At 42.2% G+C, this 20,358-nt stretch overlaps 1 protein-coding gene and 1 long non-coding RNA gene across 2 annotated transcripts in view; one reads left to right on the forward strand and one right to left on the reverse strand.

Moving 5' to 3' along the window:
* Nucleotides 1–20,358, reverse strand: part of LOC146442913 (uncharacterized) — a 242,798-nt gene that overhangs the window by 88,722 nt on the left and 133,718 nt on the right. The window contains exons 5-6 of the mRNA XM_085049734.1: nt 5,911–5,973; nt 3,762–3,929 (exon numbers count right to left, since the gene is read on the reverse strand). Coding sequence (XP_084905860.1) covers nt 3,762–3,929; nt 5,911–5,970 — 228 coding nt within the window. The 5' untranslated portion in view covers nt 5,971–5,973. The remainder of the gene's footprint in view (nt 1–3,761; nt 3,930–5,910; nt 5,974–20,358) is intronic.
* Nucleotides 6,210–19,295, forward strand: LOC146442915 (uncharacterized). Its single transcript, XR_014849498.1, has 2 exons — nt 6,210–6,612; nt 15,937–19,295. It is a non-coding gene; the product is annotated as an uncharacterized LOC146442915 (long non-coding RNA).

Consider the following 20,358-nt stretch of genomic DNA (forward strand, 5'->3'; position numbering starts at 1 on the left):
GCTGCACGCACAGTGAATAAATGAACACTTATCTCTGCGACAATCAAACGCGCTGGGCGAGCACACGCTGCACGAACACGCATGCGGCCGCGAGGAAACGCTCCACGCTGGGTCTTATTTGAGAAACAAAAGACATTCAATCGCATTTCTAAATTATTTTCCCCCTTTCTCGGACAGGTACAGGCGCCATAAATCAGCGCTGGAACTGTGGCAGCGTGGCTTTGTTGTGCATCTCAGACCTGCACGAGCAGCACCACTGCGGGGGGAGGAGGGAGGACTGATTACAGGCACCTGCTTCAAGCTGCGAGGGACTGATGCAGTTAGCAGGAAAAATGCCTAATTAGAGCACATTTCCATTTTCCTGAGGGAAGGTGTCACCACCACAGACCTGCCCCTGCCCTGAGCACCCATGTGCACGGCAGACTCCGGGAGCCAAGGCCCTGCCAGGGTTTATGGAACATGTGGCACACGGATGGAGGCCGAGTGCAGCACAGAGCCCATTCTGCTCACAGGGGAGCTGATGAAGTGCTGAGTGGATGTGAATTACATACCACCCCACCCGCCCCCCCCCCAAAAAATTTTTTTTTGTGTGTTTCTTTCAAAATAAAACAAGGCATTCCTTCCAGTCCTTTTATTCCGCCTTAGCTGCTACAAAAGGTTTATGAATACTTGGCACGTACTATGAGAAGACAGTGCTGTACCCACAGAGCCACACAAAATACAACCCAGCCTCACAGTCCTACTTATCCTATGCATTCAACAAAGACAAGAACCCCAGACTGCACCCACATCTCAAAGAGCTAACTCCCTCTCCATTCTCTTTCCCTTTCTCCTCTCCACCTCCTCCTCCCTTTTCCCCTCTCCTTTACCCACAATAAAATCTCTCTTACCCCAGGCCAAACCCGGCAACATTCATCCAGGTGAAATTCCAGTAAAATTAAAAAGTTTAGCCAGACGGCCCACTTGCTATGTGTGGCAGTGAGGATGCCCTGCTAGCTGCCTGCCTGCAGCCCCTGCTGCTGTGGGATCACTGCTGTGCCACGCACGGAGCTCGGCTCTGCCAAGCACTCCACACCCTGCCAGGCCTAGAACACATGGACCTTGCCCTCCTGTTCCCCACGCTCTCCACACTGCTAGGTAAAAGATAGATTTTCAGCCAAGATAGGTGGGAGGTTAAGAAGAGACAGTTCATTTATCAGCAACTCCTTAAATATCCTTTTGGAGGACAAAATTCCATTTGGAGGATTGAGATGAGGGAGAAACACTCATTTTGTCCCCAACTCGGTCCATCTTAGATTATTTTCACTGTGTTTCACTCAATTATTAGCTGAAAATATTCAAAACTTTGTAATTATTATCTGAAAATATGCCAAGCTTCATCCTAGCCAGCTATAAAAAAAATCTTTTAATTAAGCGAAGTACTGTCTATGCTTTTCATTTTTCATTCCATGCACCAAACATTTCGTACGAGAATCTTGCCACTCCAACACAAAACACTTTCAATATGTAAATGCTCCAGCTCACATGCATAATTTCTGAAGGCATTCATCTGAGGGGCTGAATAGTTCTATCAGCAGTTATATTTCATGTTACAGACTAAAAATAATTTTAAATTTAAACCCTGGAAATCGCCAATCTAATGAATAGATTTTAATCCCTATTCAATTAATATGCACGTGGTCTTTATGCACTGCTATGTTCATTTTCAGCACACTTACAGAAACCCTCGCTGTGAAATGAAACAGGCAATTCTACCTCTTTTACTTTCAGAGGTCATTTCTAGCAAGCCACCACAGAATAATGAACTAATATGCCAGAAAAAATTTCATATTCCTTTAAGCTAGTCCTCATCAACAAATTAGCCCCCAAGTATTACAGGCAAAGGATAAAAAAAAAATTCTTTAGATAAATAGCATCATTAGGATATATATCACCAAGTACTTTGAAATTTCTCAGTGAGGAGTGTTCAGCAGTTTGTGATTTTATAACGACTATGAGTTAAAACCCTCAACTAATATTTTATTTGCATTGTACTCTGTAGCTACTACAGGCCTCTAAAAACTACTTTGAAGAAATTAATTTTAGCTATCACCAAGCCATATGCTCCTAAATTCCTTTCTTAATCTACACAGTTCACTAAAACATTCTCTAGTTACTTTGAGCATGATCAGCCAATAAATACTGCTTTACTACTTACAGTTATGAGTTGTATTTCAGTTTATGTTGCCATAAAACTCTTCTAATGCAATGCCAATATGGAGATGGTTTTGATACAATGCTGTCAATGGCCTGAATTTTAAATTATTTTTGTATAAGTCACTAGGTATTTTCAAATTATTCTAGGTAGGGGTTTTGGTGGTGAGGGTTTTTTTTTGTGGGTTTTTGTTTTGGTTTTTTAGTTTTTTTTTTTCTTTTTCTTTTTTTGTGGAAAAAACGCCGAAACTTATTTGTATTTGGTCTGTTATTAACTTTAAATCCTAGACATAAATAAAACTAACAGAAAAATATTGAAATATTTTACACAAGCCTCCCATTTTTTCCAGTGTAGAAAAAGCATTCTGGTTTGGAAATACATATGAAAGCACTAGTTTTCTCATAAAGTATCTTAAAAATATATTTAATTCCTGATACTTTAATTTCCACATAGACTAGTCTATATAAAGAATTCAAAACACGTATTATCATAAGTCTGGCAATTTCACAGTAGTAATAAATCTTAAGTGTTTAACCGTCTGTCAAATTGCGCCTAACTCAGTACATCTATATCCACATGCCACTTTGGTCTATAAATGGCATTACTCTAATATTTAAGTATTCTACTTAAAATAAATTCCTTCATTAACACCCGAAGAGAGAGTGGGAGTGTGCGTGAGCATGTGCCAGGGCGCACACGTAAAAGATAAAAAGAAAATACACTTTTGGCGCTTATGGACCTCCAAAGGCCTTGAAAAATAGTATTTTTTAAATATATTATTAAAATGGTAATTGTAAACTAATCCTGAACAATTCCAGGCGTTAAAAAATTTAAACATGAACACTGAAAATATTTACGTTCAAATTCACGTCGCTAAGAAAATCAGGACACGTAATTGTGATGAGACACAATGACTGAAGAGCATCGGATAGTTACCTGCAAAGCCAGGAGTTGAGCAATGCCACCAGGTCCCTTCTCTCGTGTGTGCTCTACAAATAAACCCCATGCACTGGCTGCTGGCTAAGCCACAGCTGCTCTGCACAGGGATGCTTCATAATGCTCCACACAGGCTGAAATATTAAATAAATCTAAAAAACTTGCACCGCCCAACTTTGTTTCTTCTCTTAAGCTCCCTTCTATTTTTATTTTTTAGAAGGGAAGGGGGAAGCGCCATTCAGGAAAGCAGCTATATTGTGCTCAATGAAGGCAGGACTGGCACAAGTCCTAGAACATTTGCATTCAGAAATAAAAGCTGTGATCGACCTTTGTCTGCTAAGAAAATGAAGCTTGCTGGTTTTAAACAGGCTAGCGAAGGGAGGGGCAGACTCGACAGAGAGGGAGAAGAGAAGCTAAAAAACAGCAACAATAGCAAATATTAGTCTATCACATCCTTAATAGGCAGCAAAGCGATCCTCCCGAACGAGCCTGGAGCTCGGCGGGTTGATAACGCACTCCTGGTTAATCATAAATTACCAGGCAGACGCGAGCCAGTGTGCCGATCCCCACGTAGTTCCCGAAACTTGATTTTCCCACTTGGCATCCCCGCGCTCCGGCGGGAGCAGCTTACCCCGGCAGGGCGGCCCGAGCCGCGCTGGATGCGGCGCTGGGTGTTCCCTGCAGCTCCGCAGTCCCGGCGGGCGGGCGGCAGCTCCGGGCGAGGCGGCGCATCCTCCCCGCCGGGCAGGCCCGGAGCGGCCTCGCCCCGCCAGCACCGGCCCCGGGCAACAATGGGCGGCTGCGAGGGTGGCAGGGACGGCGGGGAAGGGAAGGCAGCGGGGCAGGCAGAAGGGAAGGGAGAAGCGAGGGGAGGGAGCGAGGGAGGGAGCGAGGGGGGAGAGACGGAGGGAAAGAGGAGGGGAGGGGAAAAAAGAGAAGCGTGTTAAGCTTGTCTGGTAGTTAACAAGTCTTGAATGAAGAATGTTAGCAAACAGACAAACAGCATGTCTGATGCATGCTAATAGTCCTGGCTTCACCGCTGACAATATGAATAATTCAGCAGAAAGGAGGGAAAAGAAGAGGGGGGAAAAAAAAAAAAGAAAAAAAAGGAGGGGAAAAAAAAAAAAAGGCACCCTCCCTTCACGCTCCCAAACGTCTGCAGAGGAGACGGGAATAAAAAGTGTGCCGCAACTTTCTCCTTCCCACCCATCGCACAGAAAATATTCAGCAAAAAGGCCGCTCGGGCACCAGCCCTTTCGCCAGCCCTGCCTCTCGGAGATTTTCGATTCCTATTTTTGTTGCCTATTAATTTCCCCCCCGCCCCCCCTCCCTCTTTACCGCCTATTTTACTTCTTTTGTCTGGGAGCTGGCACCTGTCCCAGAGACGGCATTTTACTGCACATCCCCTTTTCCCTCCTCAGCACAGAAAGGGGGGGCGGGGGAGGTCTGCAGGGACGAAACAGCCTGTGCACCCCCTGCCCCCCCAAACACCCCCCAGATCTCCTTTGCAGCCATGGTCCAATTACAGGGGGTTTGGAGGGATATCACACGCCCTATTTCACATGGCGCAGATACCTACAGCCATTAAAAATATATTTCTGTGCAAGAGAAAGGCAGAGAAAGCGAGAGGCTCGTTCCCTGAGCAGCACTGTGCACTGGGACTCCGGGGAGGAAAATCACCAGCAAAAGCCCTCATCCTCCGGTGCACAAACCTGCAGAGCCGGAGTCATTGCTCAGGCAAAGGAATCCATTTCCTTAACGGAGGGAAAAGGGAGTGAGGGAAAGGGATGAGCGGAGGGGCGAGCCCTGGGCGCTTTGCCCTCTGCATTGGGATGTACAGCGCAGGAGAGGCGAGAACCAGCCCCGCTCGGGAACGCTGGGAGAGGAGAGGAGGGCTCAGGCAAGCGGAGGAAAAAGAAGATCCTATTTGCAGCATTTTTAAAAGTTCTGCTCTGGCAAAGGCCGTCTGAAGGGGAGGCCCTTGCAGCAGGAATGTGAGCAGCAGCCGCCTTTCCAGAGTCCAGCCTCCTCCTTGTGAGCGACTGGAGCAGTCTGGCGGAGGAGGAGGAGGAGGACGTGAGCCAGCGAAACGCAGCGGGCTGGAGCTGATGATGAAAGCGGCACGGTCCTGCGCGGACAGGCTCCTTTCCATCCCCCGCAGCCACGGGCACACGGACACGGCCGAGCCCGGCGCCGGGGGCTGCGATGGGGACGGCGCGGCCGGGAGGGAGCCGGCAGAGAGCAGCGATGGGAGGGAGCAAAGGCGCTGCGCTGGAATGTAAATGCACCCACGCTATGGCAATATGCTTGACAGGGCAGTGCGGCTAATGAAGCTTTTAATTGGGGGAGGTGGGGGTGTGTGTGGGGGGGTAGTTTCTACGGAAATATCTCCCGGGATTAAAAGGGAGAGAAGAGGCTCCTCTCTGCATTCACACACCTACAGCGCTCTGCGGAACGCAGCAGTCCGCCAGGACCACCAACTACATACAGCACACACACACACAAAACCAACCCCAGCCTACCGAGCTGAAAATGGCTATTTGAACAAGTAAACACTGTATGTGACAGGAAAACTTCGTGATTTGGTTTTCTCATGCCCTTACTTCCAAACCAGCCGCACAGCCAAGCTCAGGCTGCTTGGCCCTTATAACTCTCTTGGCACCGAGTCAAAAGCTGATAAGCATTTGGGCGAGACAGCTCAACTGCTGTGCTGGAAGAAAAACAGCTGCCATGATTGCTGTTTGATTGAGAGCGCTCGCACACACTCACAAAAAACATACCAGGCTGCAAGGACGGGCCACAAATGCCTGAGGATTCAGCTTCAGAAGATCAACACACATTTCCTTAAAAAAAATGAAAAAATTATATAGTTTCGCCTCCATACACCCTCCCCTTTTTTAAAGAAAACGTGCTGCGTCGACTTGCTTTTCTTCTTCCCATCCCCCCTCCATAACCTCAAGCAAACTCAAGGAATTGTGCCAAAAGTCCCGTTGCTAGTTACCAAGTGCATTTTTTTAAACGTCCCTTTGATACTTCTTTCCCTCCTGCTTGCCATGGAATATGCAAGTAAGATAATCTTTCCATTACTTACAAGAAGTAATTAAGAAAGAACTTCTAGCTCAGCGTTCCTTCCCCTCTTTCTCTCTCTTAAGGGGCAAGAGGAGAGAAGTGAGGGGGAGAAGGATGTTTTTTCTCTTTGTCGAGTCCAACATTTGGCTTTTTCCATTTGTGGCAGATCACTGTAACGCTATTGTAAAACAACTTCCTGCCCCTTTTGGCTCACGTTCCAGAAGCTGCTAGGCTAAGTTCATAGCACAAACTTTTTTCCCCCTTGCCGAAGAAGAGAGACAAAAAAAAAATCCTGCAAATTATTTTCCCCCCTTTCTGGCTAATGGACTCACAAGGTGAATTTATTGCAGCTCTTTAAGAATGTTACACAAGAGACGTCGGTATCCCAGCTGGATAATTCATAAGCTGAAAAGGTGGGGTCATTATAAATATATGTCTGTGTGTGTCTGTGTGTGTCTGCATTTTAATTCTGTCATTTTGAATTGTAAGTCTCAGTACCATCAGGTGGATAATGAGCTAAGCTGCTTCATCTGCCGTACTAATTTGTATATCTATCATAGCACAGATCATTGGCTCAGTACATATAGCCTCCTACTTCCCAATTGCTTTTGTGCTCTAAGGTGACCTGCATCTCTCTCCTCTCCCTCCTCTCCTCTAAATGCTCAGCCTCATGAAAATACCCACTGGAAGCTCCTAAACCCTCCCTGCTAGAAACGGGAGACGTTGCAGTTTCTCTGCTATAAGCCAAAAAGGAAAACTAAGGCCTCCACAAGTTGCTCTCTCACGGTCTGTCCCTCCCTCTCTCCCTCTCCCTCTGTTTCTCTCATAGCAACAGCATTTCTTGGTGCGCCTGCTTTGGCATACATCAGCATTTCCACCGTCCAAGTGTCCTTTTGCGTCACATCTCGCCATTTCACTCAGCCAATGAAATCTCCTTCTTGCAATAAAAATATATAGAGTTTTTCTGTTATTGGTATATTCAAAATTTTTTCATGTGCTTTCCTAACAAAAAACGTTGTCAAGCATTTGATTTGCCCTGCACTGGGGGGGGGAGAGGGTGGAGAGGGGGAGGAGACTGTACAAGATTCAACCTTGAAGAGTCTTCTTTGTGGAAAATATGTTACCGTAAAAAAAAAAGGGATTACATAGTTACTTAAAGAAAGTCGTAGTTGCCCCTCTCACTTTCTACTGATTTTGCTTATGCCATCATTGCTTTCCTGATGTACTTTTAAAGCATCTAGGCAGCTTCAACTGATGGGAAAAGTCAATACCATGTGTGTGTCTAAGAGTTTGTAAAATATTCTTCAGGAAAAAGAACATATTAATTGATATTTTATTCCACTAAATATTGAGCATGAGGTGATATAAAAACCTGCAATATAAGAAGAAACCCCATAGAGCTAAGTTCCTATCCCATCTGAAGAGGCTGCTCTCCAATGCACTATCCTGCAAAATGGAGAGGAGGGTTTCAGTCGGAGCTTCTTTCCTAGATGCATTTCCCTGTTTGTAACCTCACAAGTGCAGCGTTTTGGTGCCCAGCTGTGGCAAAGATGAGGCCAAAGCTCCGTTCTGAGCCCCAGGTATCCTGGCTGGCGAGGAGCTGCTCTCCCTGTGCCCGGGATGGAGCTGCTCGCCCTGTGCCCGGGCTGGAGCTGCTCTCCCTGTCCCCAGGATAGAGCTGCTCTCCCTGTGCCCGGGATGGAGCTGCTCTCCCTGTGCCCAGGATGGAGCTGCTCTCCCCGTGCCCAGGATGGAGCTGCTCTCCCCGTGCCCAGGATGGAGCTGCTCTCCCCGTGCCCGGGATGGAGCTGCTCTCCCCGTGCCCAGGATGGAGCTGCTCGCCCTGTGCCCGGGCTGAACTCGGCGTGCTGCAGAGCTCAGCTCCAGCTCAGGCCTGGCACCGAGCGAGCTGTGCTCTCAAAATGCACAATGCAGCCAAGGCCAGAAGGCACAGCGTGGCACATGTGGCTTTCTCGGGGCTGCCTGGCCGTGCTGCAGTCCAGCCACTCCTGCAGTGGCAGATTTAGGGAACCTCTGCTCCCCATTGCCATCCAGCCCCAGATCTCCAGAAGATGCTCAACCACTAGCATTCTGAGGAGAATATACATTTCTTCTGTAAGCAAAATGTAATGTTTTATGGTTTTCCCTTCCCAACTCTTTTTTTCCTTTTTAATGGTGTGAAACCACAAAATACTTTTAATATTTATTTTCAGGGAATTATAGTAAAAGCGTACTAGAGATTATCAGGACACAGTTGACAAGATATTTAAACAGTAACTTTCCCACAAATATTTATTTCGGTAAAATGACACCCAACAATTCTGACCTCTTCTAATAACTTTGGTCACTATTGCATATAGACTGTGGATGCAGAGAATGTGCGTGCATAAATTCTGGGTGGTTAAAAAGTAAAAGCAAACAAAATTTCTGGATAACAGCCTTAGCAGCAGACAGCCATCATATCCAGCTGAAACTTTTATAATTGTTGTTTAAAAATAATGGCATGACATTCCTGATAGTATTTAACAGAACATGCACAGATGAGAATGTTAACCCTGCACAGAAAAAAATAGATTACATGTGATAGTGCAGTCAACAACTTTTAATGCCAATGCAGTATAAAAGACAGACCTGCTTTTTAGGCAAGGGTCAGAGTTAAGTAGACGAATTGCTTAGTTCAGAGTGTTTTACTTGTATATAATCAGCTTTCTGAATGACTTCCCCCTTGTTTCTCAGACATGATTTTTAGCTCCTTAGTTATTTTTATACTTTCTCTATAAAATATACATCTGCTTGTTCTTTACTCTCCATACCTGCCCCTTCCTTTCTCACTCTTTGTTAATGTAAAAACAGCTGAGGTTCATCCCTGCTTTCGCCTGCTCCTAATGGAGACAATTCCAGTGCATTTGCAGGGTTAAAAGTGCCTCGCGTTTACAGTCATGGCTTGTGTTCATCCACTCAAAGCTACCCTTCCTCGAGGAGATACAGAAATGCATTCTGCTTGTCACCACAATTGTGAAATAAGACTGAAAGTTGTCTAACTTTAGGTTACCACAGTAATAAAAAATTAGGGATTCAGGAAAGAGGAAATTACCTCAAGTCCAACCTGTAAGCTTCACTTAACAGAAATGAAATATCAAAAAGGGAGGTGGAAGAATTATTTTAAGATTCATCATGCCTGAATAAATTCAAATTATGCAAATAGGAATAAGCCAGTATTTTCACACCACAGTTTATACTACTAGAGAATTTTATAACTTCTCTCTTTCCCTTTATCTCAAGTTCTGTCTTGGAAATTCATTATAAATACTCCTGCTGAACTCTAATTCATTTGCTTCTATTTTAACTCAGAGTGGCATCTCTTGTTCTTTCCCCTTAGTTTGGTGTGATAGAGATATCCACACTGAGGTCACCTCTAAAAAGATCATGATTTTTTGCTCTCCAGCTAATACAGCTCATTTGCAATACAGGGTAGTTTGTAATCTAACAGCCTTCAGAAATATTTAATAAAATATGATCAGGTCCATGTTTAGGGTTTTTCTTTTTTAATAATCCAATTAAACATATTTCTATTTTTTTAAAGGATTAAATTATCCAGAAAAGTGTAAATTCACCCTTTTTCAATTTTATTCTATCATTAAAATAATTCCAGTGCAGGTTATAAAAAAACATCACCAAGAATAACTTTACTTAACATTTGGACAGCTTTTCTTTTTAAAGGCACACTCTAGGAATTAAAAATAATTAAAACCTATCTAAAAAAGCCAAGCAGTCTTGTGCACCATTTCCCGAAGGGACCAATCTGGGGATTACAGGGGGCGGACACTTTAGGGAAAGGACAGCAATTGCACATTGTGCAGGTCACTTAGGAAAGTTCTATTTACTGCTGAATAACTTGCATTAATTCCAATGGAGCAGTGGCCTATTAAATTATGGGGGCAAAACACTGACATATCAAACAGATAATTCCAAAATGATCTAAACTGTAAAAGCAAGCTGAATGAGGACAGATTTCTAAACCCTTCCCTTCCAAACACGAAGAAGCATTCTGCAAAAGCACTCCCTCCAGCACACTGTACTTTCACAATAATGTTGTACAGAAAACTTGGCATTAAACTGCTATCAACGCAAGTGAAACTCTGGCAGTAGGACAAGTGGTTTATTTTTCACTTTAATTTTCTTTTCTTCAAGAAAGGAGGCATTAAAGGGGGTGGTTGCATTAGCAGGTTTTTAAGGGTGCTGCCGACAGAATTTTGTGTATCCTGTAACTTTTTTCCCCGTTTTTCACTGTACTCTTGCCTGGCCCCGCCAGCCCTCTCGTCCTTGCCGCTCCCCCGCCGCAGGTGAGCGGCAGCGCTTTGCCAGCCTTTCCCCTTTCCCAGCCCTTTCCCAACCCTTTCCCAGGCTGTCCCTTTCCCAGCCCCTTCCCAGCCCCTCACGGAGCGCTGTCCCCAGGCGGCACTCCCGGCTGTGCCCTGGGCAATGCCGTGTCCGAGCCCTGCTGCTCTGCCCGGCAGCAGCGCGTTCAGCCGAGCGGGAGCTCCAAAGGCAGCGCTCCCTGCAGCTCGGGGCACCTCTGCTCAGCATCCTGCCTGGCACAGAGCTGCTGCAGGCTTGGGAAAAAAAATTAAAAATAAAATATTAAGGATTAAAAAAAATCTATATCTATATATCTAAAGAAAAGAGGGAAGAAAAAGAAAGGAAAAAATAGCCCATTGGAGAAAAAAAATAAAATCTTGATTTTTAAAGAATGATAAGCTGCAAAAAGTAAGCAAATATATATGATGAAATCTGTACTGAAAATTTACAATTTTTCAGGTCTAAAAGGGGCTTAAAATACCTTTATATCGTAAATTACTTAAAGGTTTTTAAACTAGTCAAGAGCTGTCCAGTGACCAAGTTCTCTGATATTAAGAATCTATTTTTTAATTACATCAGAGTGCAACAATCCTGGACAAAGGGAATTGCAGTGCACGTAAAATTTACATACAACACAAATTCCTTAATGTTTTTTTTTTGGTAGTAAAATGTTTGCAAAGATGAAAAATTTGCATAAACTGTAAGAAAATAAAAAGGGACTTCCATTACAGTATCACTCTCATAGTGTAGCTGCAATTACTTACTATACACAGAGACAATCCAAAATGGTTGTAGATACAGAATTTTGTTTGTGAGCTGAGTGTTACTATTAGATCTATTTTATGTGGCTAATTTCAGCTCTACAGTTCAAGTTACCACTTCTTTTGAGCCCATTAAAGGTAAAATACATGGTACATAAGGTGCACCTTAGAGTGGCTATCTAAAGGAGGACTGGAAGCTCACACAGTAACACTAGATTGGCACAGGTAAATTTAAATCTCTCTCCTTGGGAAAAAAAACCCCTCCTTAACGTGAATGATATTGACACATTATTCTTATAATCAAATATAATGTTAAGAGAATAATGAACCTAATGGACGTATTCACGTATCTATCCAACCAGATAAATTCAGGCTTCCACACTCTTTGTATCAACTGCAGATATAATATATAGTTGTGAAAAAAGGACAGTACTTTATAGAATTTGTTCCATGAATGGTGTAATTTGAGTCTTTTTTCTTCCTGTCTGTCATGTCACACTTACTGGAGTTGTCACGTGTGCATTATTAAGTTTCATGAATTTTGAAGGGATGCCTAAAGTTATAAACTCCTCTTTAACAGGATTCTGCCACGTTTCAGTTTCAGTGAGCAGAACGTCCTGCACAGATGCAAAGGTGATACAAACACAGATCTCTCCTCTGGCTGTGGACAGACAGGGCTGGTGCTGGGCATGGGCCTGGGTGAGGCTGTGCTCCTCCTGGGCTCTCCCTGCACACTGCCATGGAAAATGGGTTTTAGAAAGTAGGGTCATTTTGGTGTCGCCAGCAAACCAGGAATTCAGTGCAAAAAAAATCTTTTTTCCCCCCCTAATTTTCTGCTTTGCTGTTTCAGAGATGAATCATTACCTACATAGATTAAATGTGTGCCATGATTCTAATAAAGGTGAATTTACTGAAGTTTATAACCAAAAACCAAAAGCACAAAAACCCTTATAAGGAAAAGACCCAATGAAGTTTTTGCTATGTTGTCTACACTAATAAAATGCAGCATGAATACTAAAATTGTCATTGCAAAAAAAAAAGGGGGGGGGCTTAAATTGTGAAAAGCTGCTTCCAAGATTTATTCAGGGAACTAGGTTTTTTAGTTCATCCCAGGGGATGTCTGTGACTAATCCATGGAAATTTGAAGTTTCAGATTTAGCCTTTTTTGTTTTTTCCTAGGGCCTAAAAGCATTCTACTGAAGATTTTAGATGGCTGATTAAAGCACTGAAATATTAAAAGGTCAACTCTTAAAATGCCTATTCCCAGAAAAAGTTAACAACAGAAATATAACGCAATGAATTTTTTTTTTTGTCCACCAAAAAATTCAAGAAAACTGTACAGTTTTGTTTCTAATGCAAACAAATAATTTAGTAAGAAAACTGTACAGGGAAAAAACCCACACCTTTTGCCTCTTGGCAACAGGAGAAAGCGACCAGGTTTGACGTGGAGAAATCTCCCGGACTCAATTAGAAATACAGCTGCTTTTCAAAACATTTTGAAGCCAAATACCAAAATTAAAGTTGATGTCTGAGGCCGATATTACTTCCATCATTTGTCTATAAAAAAATTAAACAATTCCACTTTCCTGCAGCAATCATTTCAGCAGAATCCCATACTGTGTCCTTTCTCTGTGTGTGTGCAGTGTGGGACAGAGGTATGCATGTGTATGTGTGCAGTTATAATCTCATGCTACCACAGCCCAGCAAGTGTGAATACTGCTAGAATAAGACTCTAAATTATTATGGTTTACATACTACTGCTCAATAGAAATCATAATATTTTTATAACGCAACCTAAAGATTACTAATGAAGAGTTACATTTGAATTACAACAGGAAAATCAATGGAAGGCATGGTTCAGGACCATTGTTTTTCTAGTTATAGAAATAAATGCAACATTTAACAAAACTTCACTAAAATCCAGAGTAAGAACTACACGAAAGGAGTCGATCGTAACGGCAACACAGCAGCAGGAATTTTATCCCTCGGTGTTACCATAACAACTCATCCCTACATTCAGAGAACACACACAGCTCCCTGCTCTGGGACTGCTGGGTGCAGGACCTTCCTGCCACCCCTGGAACCAGGAGGGAGACTGAAAACATCAGGGATCTCATTCAATAAAGCATTGCATGCACAGACCAAAATGTTCAGCACTCAGCTGGCAGTGCCCTGAGTGTTCAGCTCAGAGGGGAACGCAAAACAGGTACTTCAGACTCATTGTGGGGACTTGAAAAAGCAGCTTTGCTTTAAAACTGTGCTTACTCGACTGTTTGTGTAGTAAATGGGGATCCCACGCTCAGAGGGAAATGTTTTTATAGGAGTATCAGGTTTACTGTATTATTGTTCAGGTTTTACTGGCCAAAACATTAAGCAGTCTAAGAAAATTATCCGAAATCTATTAGAAAAGGCCCTTCTGTGATTGAACTACTGCACAATTCCAGCTCATCTCTGCCTTCCCCTAACAGAGAACACCATTTTGAGGCTGTCGTGCCTTTTTCTTTCCAAAGGGGTTCACGCCAGTGGAAAACGTAAGGATCCTCTTACCACAGAAAAACTGAGCAATGCAGTTTCTCAGAGAAGCTGCCTTTTTATTTTTACAGGTGCAACTGACGTCTGTCTTGTATTTTCTGCTCACCCAAGTATTAATTTAAAAACCACACACGCATGAATGTATGATATGCAGCTATCTGCATCCAGGTAGCTTTTTTACACTTTCACATACTTCTTTTTACTCAAAGTGTTTAATTGAAAGAGGTAGAAGAACAGATTTTCAAGTAAGAGAAATCAGGAAAATAAGCATTCTTTTCAAATGAATTTTGCCGAATTACACTAGGCCTGAATATATATTCTAGTGTTTAGAAAATGTTTATCTTCAAAATGTAAAGAGTCGACTCATAGCACACCTAAAGCCTGACCAAATCCCATGTTCTACAGGACTATTTTTTAAATTTTTCATGTTTTCTCTCCTTAAACAGATATATTGCAACCATCCAGAGGATCAAGGAAATCAACAGGGAAATAGAAATGGTTTTGCATTAAAAGCAGTACAGACAAGGTTACATCAGTTGCTAAAGAGAGAAGGATGTTAAATATGAACAGTTCCTACTTGGTTTTCACTGCAGGGGTCACATTTGGAAAAAATTTTGACACCAAAATTGGAAGCTCATATTTTAATTTCAGCAACATCTCTTCTAGGAAATGAGAGAAGTCTTACCCACCATTAAGTTTTACCAGGTACGCTAGCTGGAAAAATCAGTGCCAGAAATATTAATGCCAAGGAATCAAGTTCACGCAGGAAAATAGACGATGCCCTGCTCATTCTATTAATCTAAACCTTGCCAGAGACAAAGCTCTTTTTAAAACAGTAAAACAAAACTAAACAAAAAAATAAAAATCCTGAGAGGTTTGAGTAAGGAACATTCAAAGCAAAAAAATTCCAAAAGGCTCCCTTCGCTAAGGAGCTTTCAGAAGAGGCACTTCTACAATGGCATCCTAAATTATCATAGTGCATACTGAAATGTTTAACACACACTGAAAAAAATTAGTTTTCCCTTTCGTCAGGCACTTCCTTATGGTAAGGCTGCAATATCTTTCTAAAGAAAAAGAAGTATTTTAGAATTTGAATATTAGCTGAGTATTTTATTAACTTCTTTCTTTTAAACTCCAAGCCGCTATCCACATTTTAAAATTCTCCTACAGCTCATTAACACCAAAGAAAGCACAACCATATCAATGCTTTAAGGCAAGAAAAAACCAACCCAAAATAATGCAAATAGCATTGTCTTGACACTCTGTTTAGTGTCCAAAATCCCGCAGATAACAGAAAAGCAATACTAGTACTGAAAAATACATTTTGAAAGGGGATGGACTTTGTATTTTCATTAGTAAACATGTAATTTATAACTCAGTAACACGAAGGAGTAATAAACTTACGTTAACCTGACCATGTTTTTTTTAGTGGAAAACAGGTAAATACACATTTCCACTCTATCTTCCAATGAAAATATAAAGGTAGGGGACTTCGGGGAGTTCCAGTAACAAATAAGGGACACAGAAGGGCTGGTTTCAGTGTTGCTGCAGTCAGCATCACTTGCTGCTCACGTTTGGTTCAGCTCTGAAGGCAAGTTTTCCCTCAAAGGGCACAACGTCTCAGTTGCTCAGCCACCTCTTTTGTTAAAAGAGCTCATTCTGCTGTATTACAGAATGTACTTTTAGGTCTAAGAGTAGATTATTAGAGGTGTTTGTTTGAATAATGCAACTGCAAGGAAACTTAAAGAGAGACATAACGTTTTACTTGAAATGAATGGAATGCAAAGACACATTTTTACCTTAATCCTATTCATGCTGACAGCCACAGAAGTCTCAAAGTTTACTATTGTGGAATTATTTATTTTTGTGATGGCAAGATTGTAAGCTCCCTCCCATGCACTCAGATCCCTTGTGCTCACTTCTAACCCTGCTGTGTTTTACACAACTTGGCTGTCGTCAGCAATTAGGGGTTTTTCGGTTTGGGTTTTATTTTGATAGAAGGAAGAAATGTTGAAAAGTAGTATGCTGACTAAAGATATGGTTCTATAGCTTAATTATTTTATGATCAAAAATTGTATTTCACAGATTTTACTGCTGAGCAAAGAAGAACATAGAGATGAAAAATAACCAACATGTTTCAGCAAAAGATGATGGTTTTCTGTATGTGAGTCTTCCAGATAATTTATCTCAGCTTCCATGTTAATATATGTTCCCTAGTCACAGCAACTAAAAATGAGATGCATGACGTTCTGCCACCAGTTACTTTTGAAGCAAAAAAAAATTAAAAGAAAAAAAAAAAGAAAAACGACCCTAGCATTTTTGCATAAAATCAGTGATAAAGTTGAGGAAGTTGTAGTTCTCTCTGGCTCAGTACTCTGTGCTTGCCATGCTCAGCCCCACAGGGCTCTGTGTGTGTGTAATGCTGCAAAACACAGCAAAAGTTATGGAAAAGGTGCTGAATGCAATCTGCTAGGACACAGCACCACAGTTCCTGATGGGCTGGAAAACAAGGCTCATTCTGAGACCTCAGAGGCCCAAGTTTGATGCCGCAATTGCCATGTGCTTTCTCACTTTCTTTGAAAAGAAGAAATTGCTATTTTTCACTAGTCTGTGCTTCTCCTTTGGAAGAATCCAGTCAGGGGTAAAAAAAAAATAAAATTTACAGGCTGAAAAGTGAGCAGTTGAATTACAGGGGGAAGACCCAAGCAATATATTTAGTTCAACGAGGGATTAAGTGCCACAGCCACCGATAATTAAAGAGCTAATACGTCCCCTTTGCAATAGTTTGACTTTTCCTGTGGCTGCAGGCTCGGCGCACGGGAGGTTCAGGGCAAACCTGATACTCTGCCATTCTCCGCCAGCACGTGCCGAAATTAGTTCTCCATTTTGTGGTGGCCCTCGGAGAGCAATTCCCATTGAGAAGTGAACAAAGGCCGTGACCTCGGGGTCAGAGTGTAATGCAGGAAGCATGACCTCCCCTTTGTTCAGAACAGCACTGTTTACTCTGCCTAAGTAAAGATCACCAATACATTAACTAAAGAGGATTAAAAAGGTCATATCCCTAGGGATGGAGCTCACGCAAGTGGCAACTCTCTTCAGTCACTAAATCATTGGACTTCCCCACCTACCTCCCCTTCAAAAAAGAGACACCTTAAGCTGTCATGGCTCAATGGCACAATATTTTCAGAGCAAAAGTCTGTACTAATTCACGTCTCAAAACCAGGTTAACTTCTGCAGAGCTAGCCAGCTGCTTTGAAGTTATTTTTAAAGTTATCGAAATATTTTAAGTGAAAAATTACCACCTCAATGCATTTTTTAAAATTTTGTATCTCCTTTTGAAAAAATCTGAGTTGATTTATAGAATTGTTTGGGTCTTAAAGTGGTTATTTAAAAGTGCAATTTTTTGTAGCTGTTATAAATGGGATTCTTATCCTGTAGTCTGTGGATGGGCAGAAAAGTTGCCTGTTGCTGCAGACAATTGCTAACTCCATGATGGTTCACTTGCAAAGAGGAGAACAAGGAAAATAAACTGAAAATATGCTGCCTATAAAATGTCATATATGCTGATTGCTAAACTTTATCAGGCTAAATAAGCACTTATTTTGGTTATTAAGATTGCTCTTAGCAAATTTTCATAATATCTTATAACATCATTATTAATATATATTAAGAGAAGAATCTCTTGAAACAGCTAAATTAATGCTGCATTAGTAATGTACAGCTAGCCAGCATGTTGGAGAGTCTCCTTTGCATTCTCACCTCTAATCCACTGGCCTGCTGGACCCCAACTTTTTCTTTGCACCTTGGTTTTTTCATCTCTGGTGATGTGGGTCACTGGGATGCAGATGTTACCATCAGTTAGATGGCCATGATGGGAGGAATAGAGCACGTAGAAGGGAGAGGTCCAGACTAAGATATTTTTCCTTCTTTACCCTCAGGCAGAAGCACCTCTGATTAAGCTGAACATCATACTAGAGGTTCCAGAAGAAAATAATAGGAATAAGGCCAGGCAAGGGGGGCAAGCTTTGCATCCAAAGTCTTTGTTGCAGGGAGCTCAGCACCACAGACAAACCCCACACAGCGTAAATCAGCTGGAATCAGCACGAGATCACCCATCACCAGCAGCTTTGAGAAGAGGAGCAGGAGTGGCAAACTCAAAAAAACAAGGTCCTAGAGCCCCACAAAACCAGCATGAGCCTTACAGGGGGAGGGCTGAGGGGGTGTCCTTCCATTCCCAGACACTTTGTGCAAAATAGCTATTTTTGGATCCATAACACTATGTTCACCTTTCTAGCTCCTAGCAGCACGAATTAATGCAAGAGGTGTGACACACTGGGCTCTCATCACACCTAGCCTGCACTGTCCCTTCCTCACCCACCACTGCAGCTCCGGCTCTTGTGGTTTCTGATCTTTTCTCAGCCCAGTAGGAAGAGTCAGAAACTTACTGCCTTCAGGAAAACCAAAAAGAGAAAGTCTCCCCAGCACACACTGCCCAGGAGCTCAGCGTTCAACCCAGATGGCTCACAGCAGATCCCAACACGGCCAAGAGTAAGGAAGAAACCTCCAAACCATGTGTCTGCACCATATTGGGTGGCATTCCCACTGCAGGTGGGTCAAGGACTGGCACTTGGGATAACTCTCACCTGTGCAGCTCTGTGCCTGGAACAATCAAACCCATAACACACTTTCCTGTGACTGCTGCTCCCTGAAATCCGATATGACAGCACTGGGCTTTTTATTATATACCTGAAATCTAGGAAAGAAAGCAGAGTCAGAAAGTCTTGACAACAGCTTTAGAAAAGGCTGTGTCCAGGAAAAAGCAAGAATGTACAGCAGGTATTTTTAATAAATGACCTGGAATACAGTGCAATATTGCCACCTTGTATGTTTATCAGGTCTTCCTATCGATTTCAATGGAAACACTGCTTTTTGGCACAAAAGATTATGCAGGCATAGTATATCCATCGGGAAAAAAGGGTAACAAAATCTCTAGACACAGAAGGAGCAGGTGGGCAAGAGCAATGTGAGTACTGAGCAAAGCTTTGTATCAGGCTGAGGCAAAAAGGTACCTTTTCCAAAAAGCACTGGACTGAAACAACCAGAACAAAGAATATACTTAGACATTAAGATTTTAAAATGGAGATTGGGAGCATAAGGACAGAACCAGTGACATAAGGACAATTTATTGACATACATTAGAAGCAGGAAGACTGCACAACAATTGTCTGGCAAGTCTGAAATAGTGCAGGGAAACAAAGGGACTGAAGAAAAAGAACGAAAAAACACCACAAAAAAGATAATGGCTGATTATGACCTTGAGCTATTTAGTCATGCAAAAGAGGAACCTTGCCTTTTCTCACCATGTATGACCATATTAACATTTCTTGTTAGTGGGGTTCCTGATCTGGGGTATTCATAAAAAATAAAAAATACCCACTACTTCATCCAGTGGAAATTCCTAGTCTTTCCTTTTTTAGTTCTCTTTCACCTTCACACCAGACAACAGCATTCTCCCTCCAAGACTGGAAGCAAAAACAACACTCTGGAAAGTTAGGGAATGAGATGTCCCTTCTCTTGAACAGGAAAACAAAGGAAACATGACTCTGTGACACAAAATTCTTGCTTTGTCCATTTTTTGGGAGGATGGAGCAATCTTGATCCTACCTTATATTCTAAGATATGCCTCTCTATGTCCCGATGCCCAGAAATCCAGACAGACCAAAAGGTACTTTTTCGGTTAAAAAGAAGTTATCAGGGTTAATACAGATGGAAAAATCGATGATATTCAAGTCACGAAGTTGTCCCCTCTAGTCCTTTCAAACAGCAAATCCCATTAATCAATTCTTTTTCAAGTAAAGGGTGAACGAACAGCAGATAGCAAAACAGAAAGTGCTGAAATAAAGGGATAAATTAAAGGCAAGCCACTCCGAGGACACACACAGCCTTTCGGAAACAGCCCAAGGTTGGAGGCAGGGCTTCCAACAAAAATCTACACTCTTCTTTCAGGAATAAAAGGGTAGCAGTCCTCAAAAATAGCCACAAATGACGATCCAGATTACATGCCAATGAATTCTGTGATTTAGTAAACTGTCTGGAAGGCTACTTTAAAAGATTATAACTTTAATGCCTGAGCAGGGATTACATAATGGACAGAAAAACAACACTGGTAACATAATGAAAAATATGTATTTTTTAACTTTGAGTGCATCCACAGAATACGTTATTATTTATTTGACCTTCCAAAATGGCTTTGAAAACGTGATTCATGAAGACCATAAAGAAAACACAATAGTCACGACTGGAAGTTGGAGTCGTGAGTAAAAACGAGCTAAGCAGCCAAAAGTAAAATATACGAATGAAAAGACACTTGGACAAGAGAAGTGCTAAAAGCTGTTGCATGCAGAGGCCATGCTGGTCTCAGCTTGTGACTTTAGTTCATGTCTAGAAAGATCGGCTATAAAATAAGAGTGGCAAAAATGACATGCAAGGGGAGAGTACTGGGGTTAC

Source organism: Lichenostomus cassidix, chromosome 1Ab (assembly GCF_008360975.1).
Source record: "Lichenostomus cassidix isolate B80296 chromosome 1Ab, HeHo_3.0, whole genome shotgun sequence".
In the NCBI taxonomy this organism is placed as follows: domain Eukaryota; kingdom Metazoa; phylum Chordata; class Aves; order Passeriformes; family Meliphagidae; genus Lichenostomus; species Lichenostomus cassidix.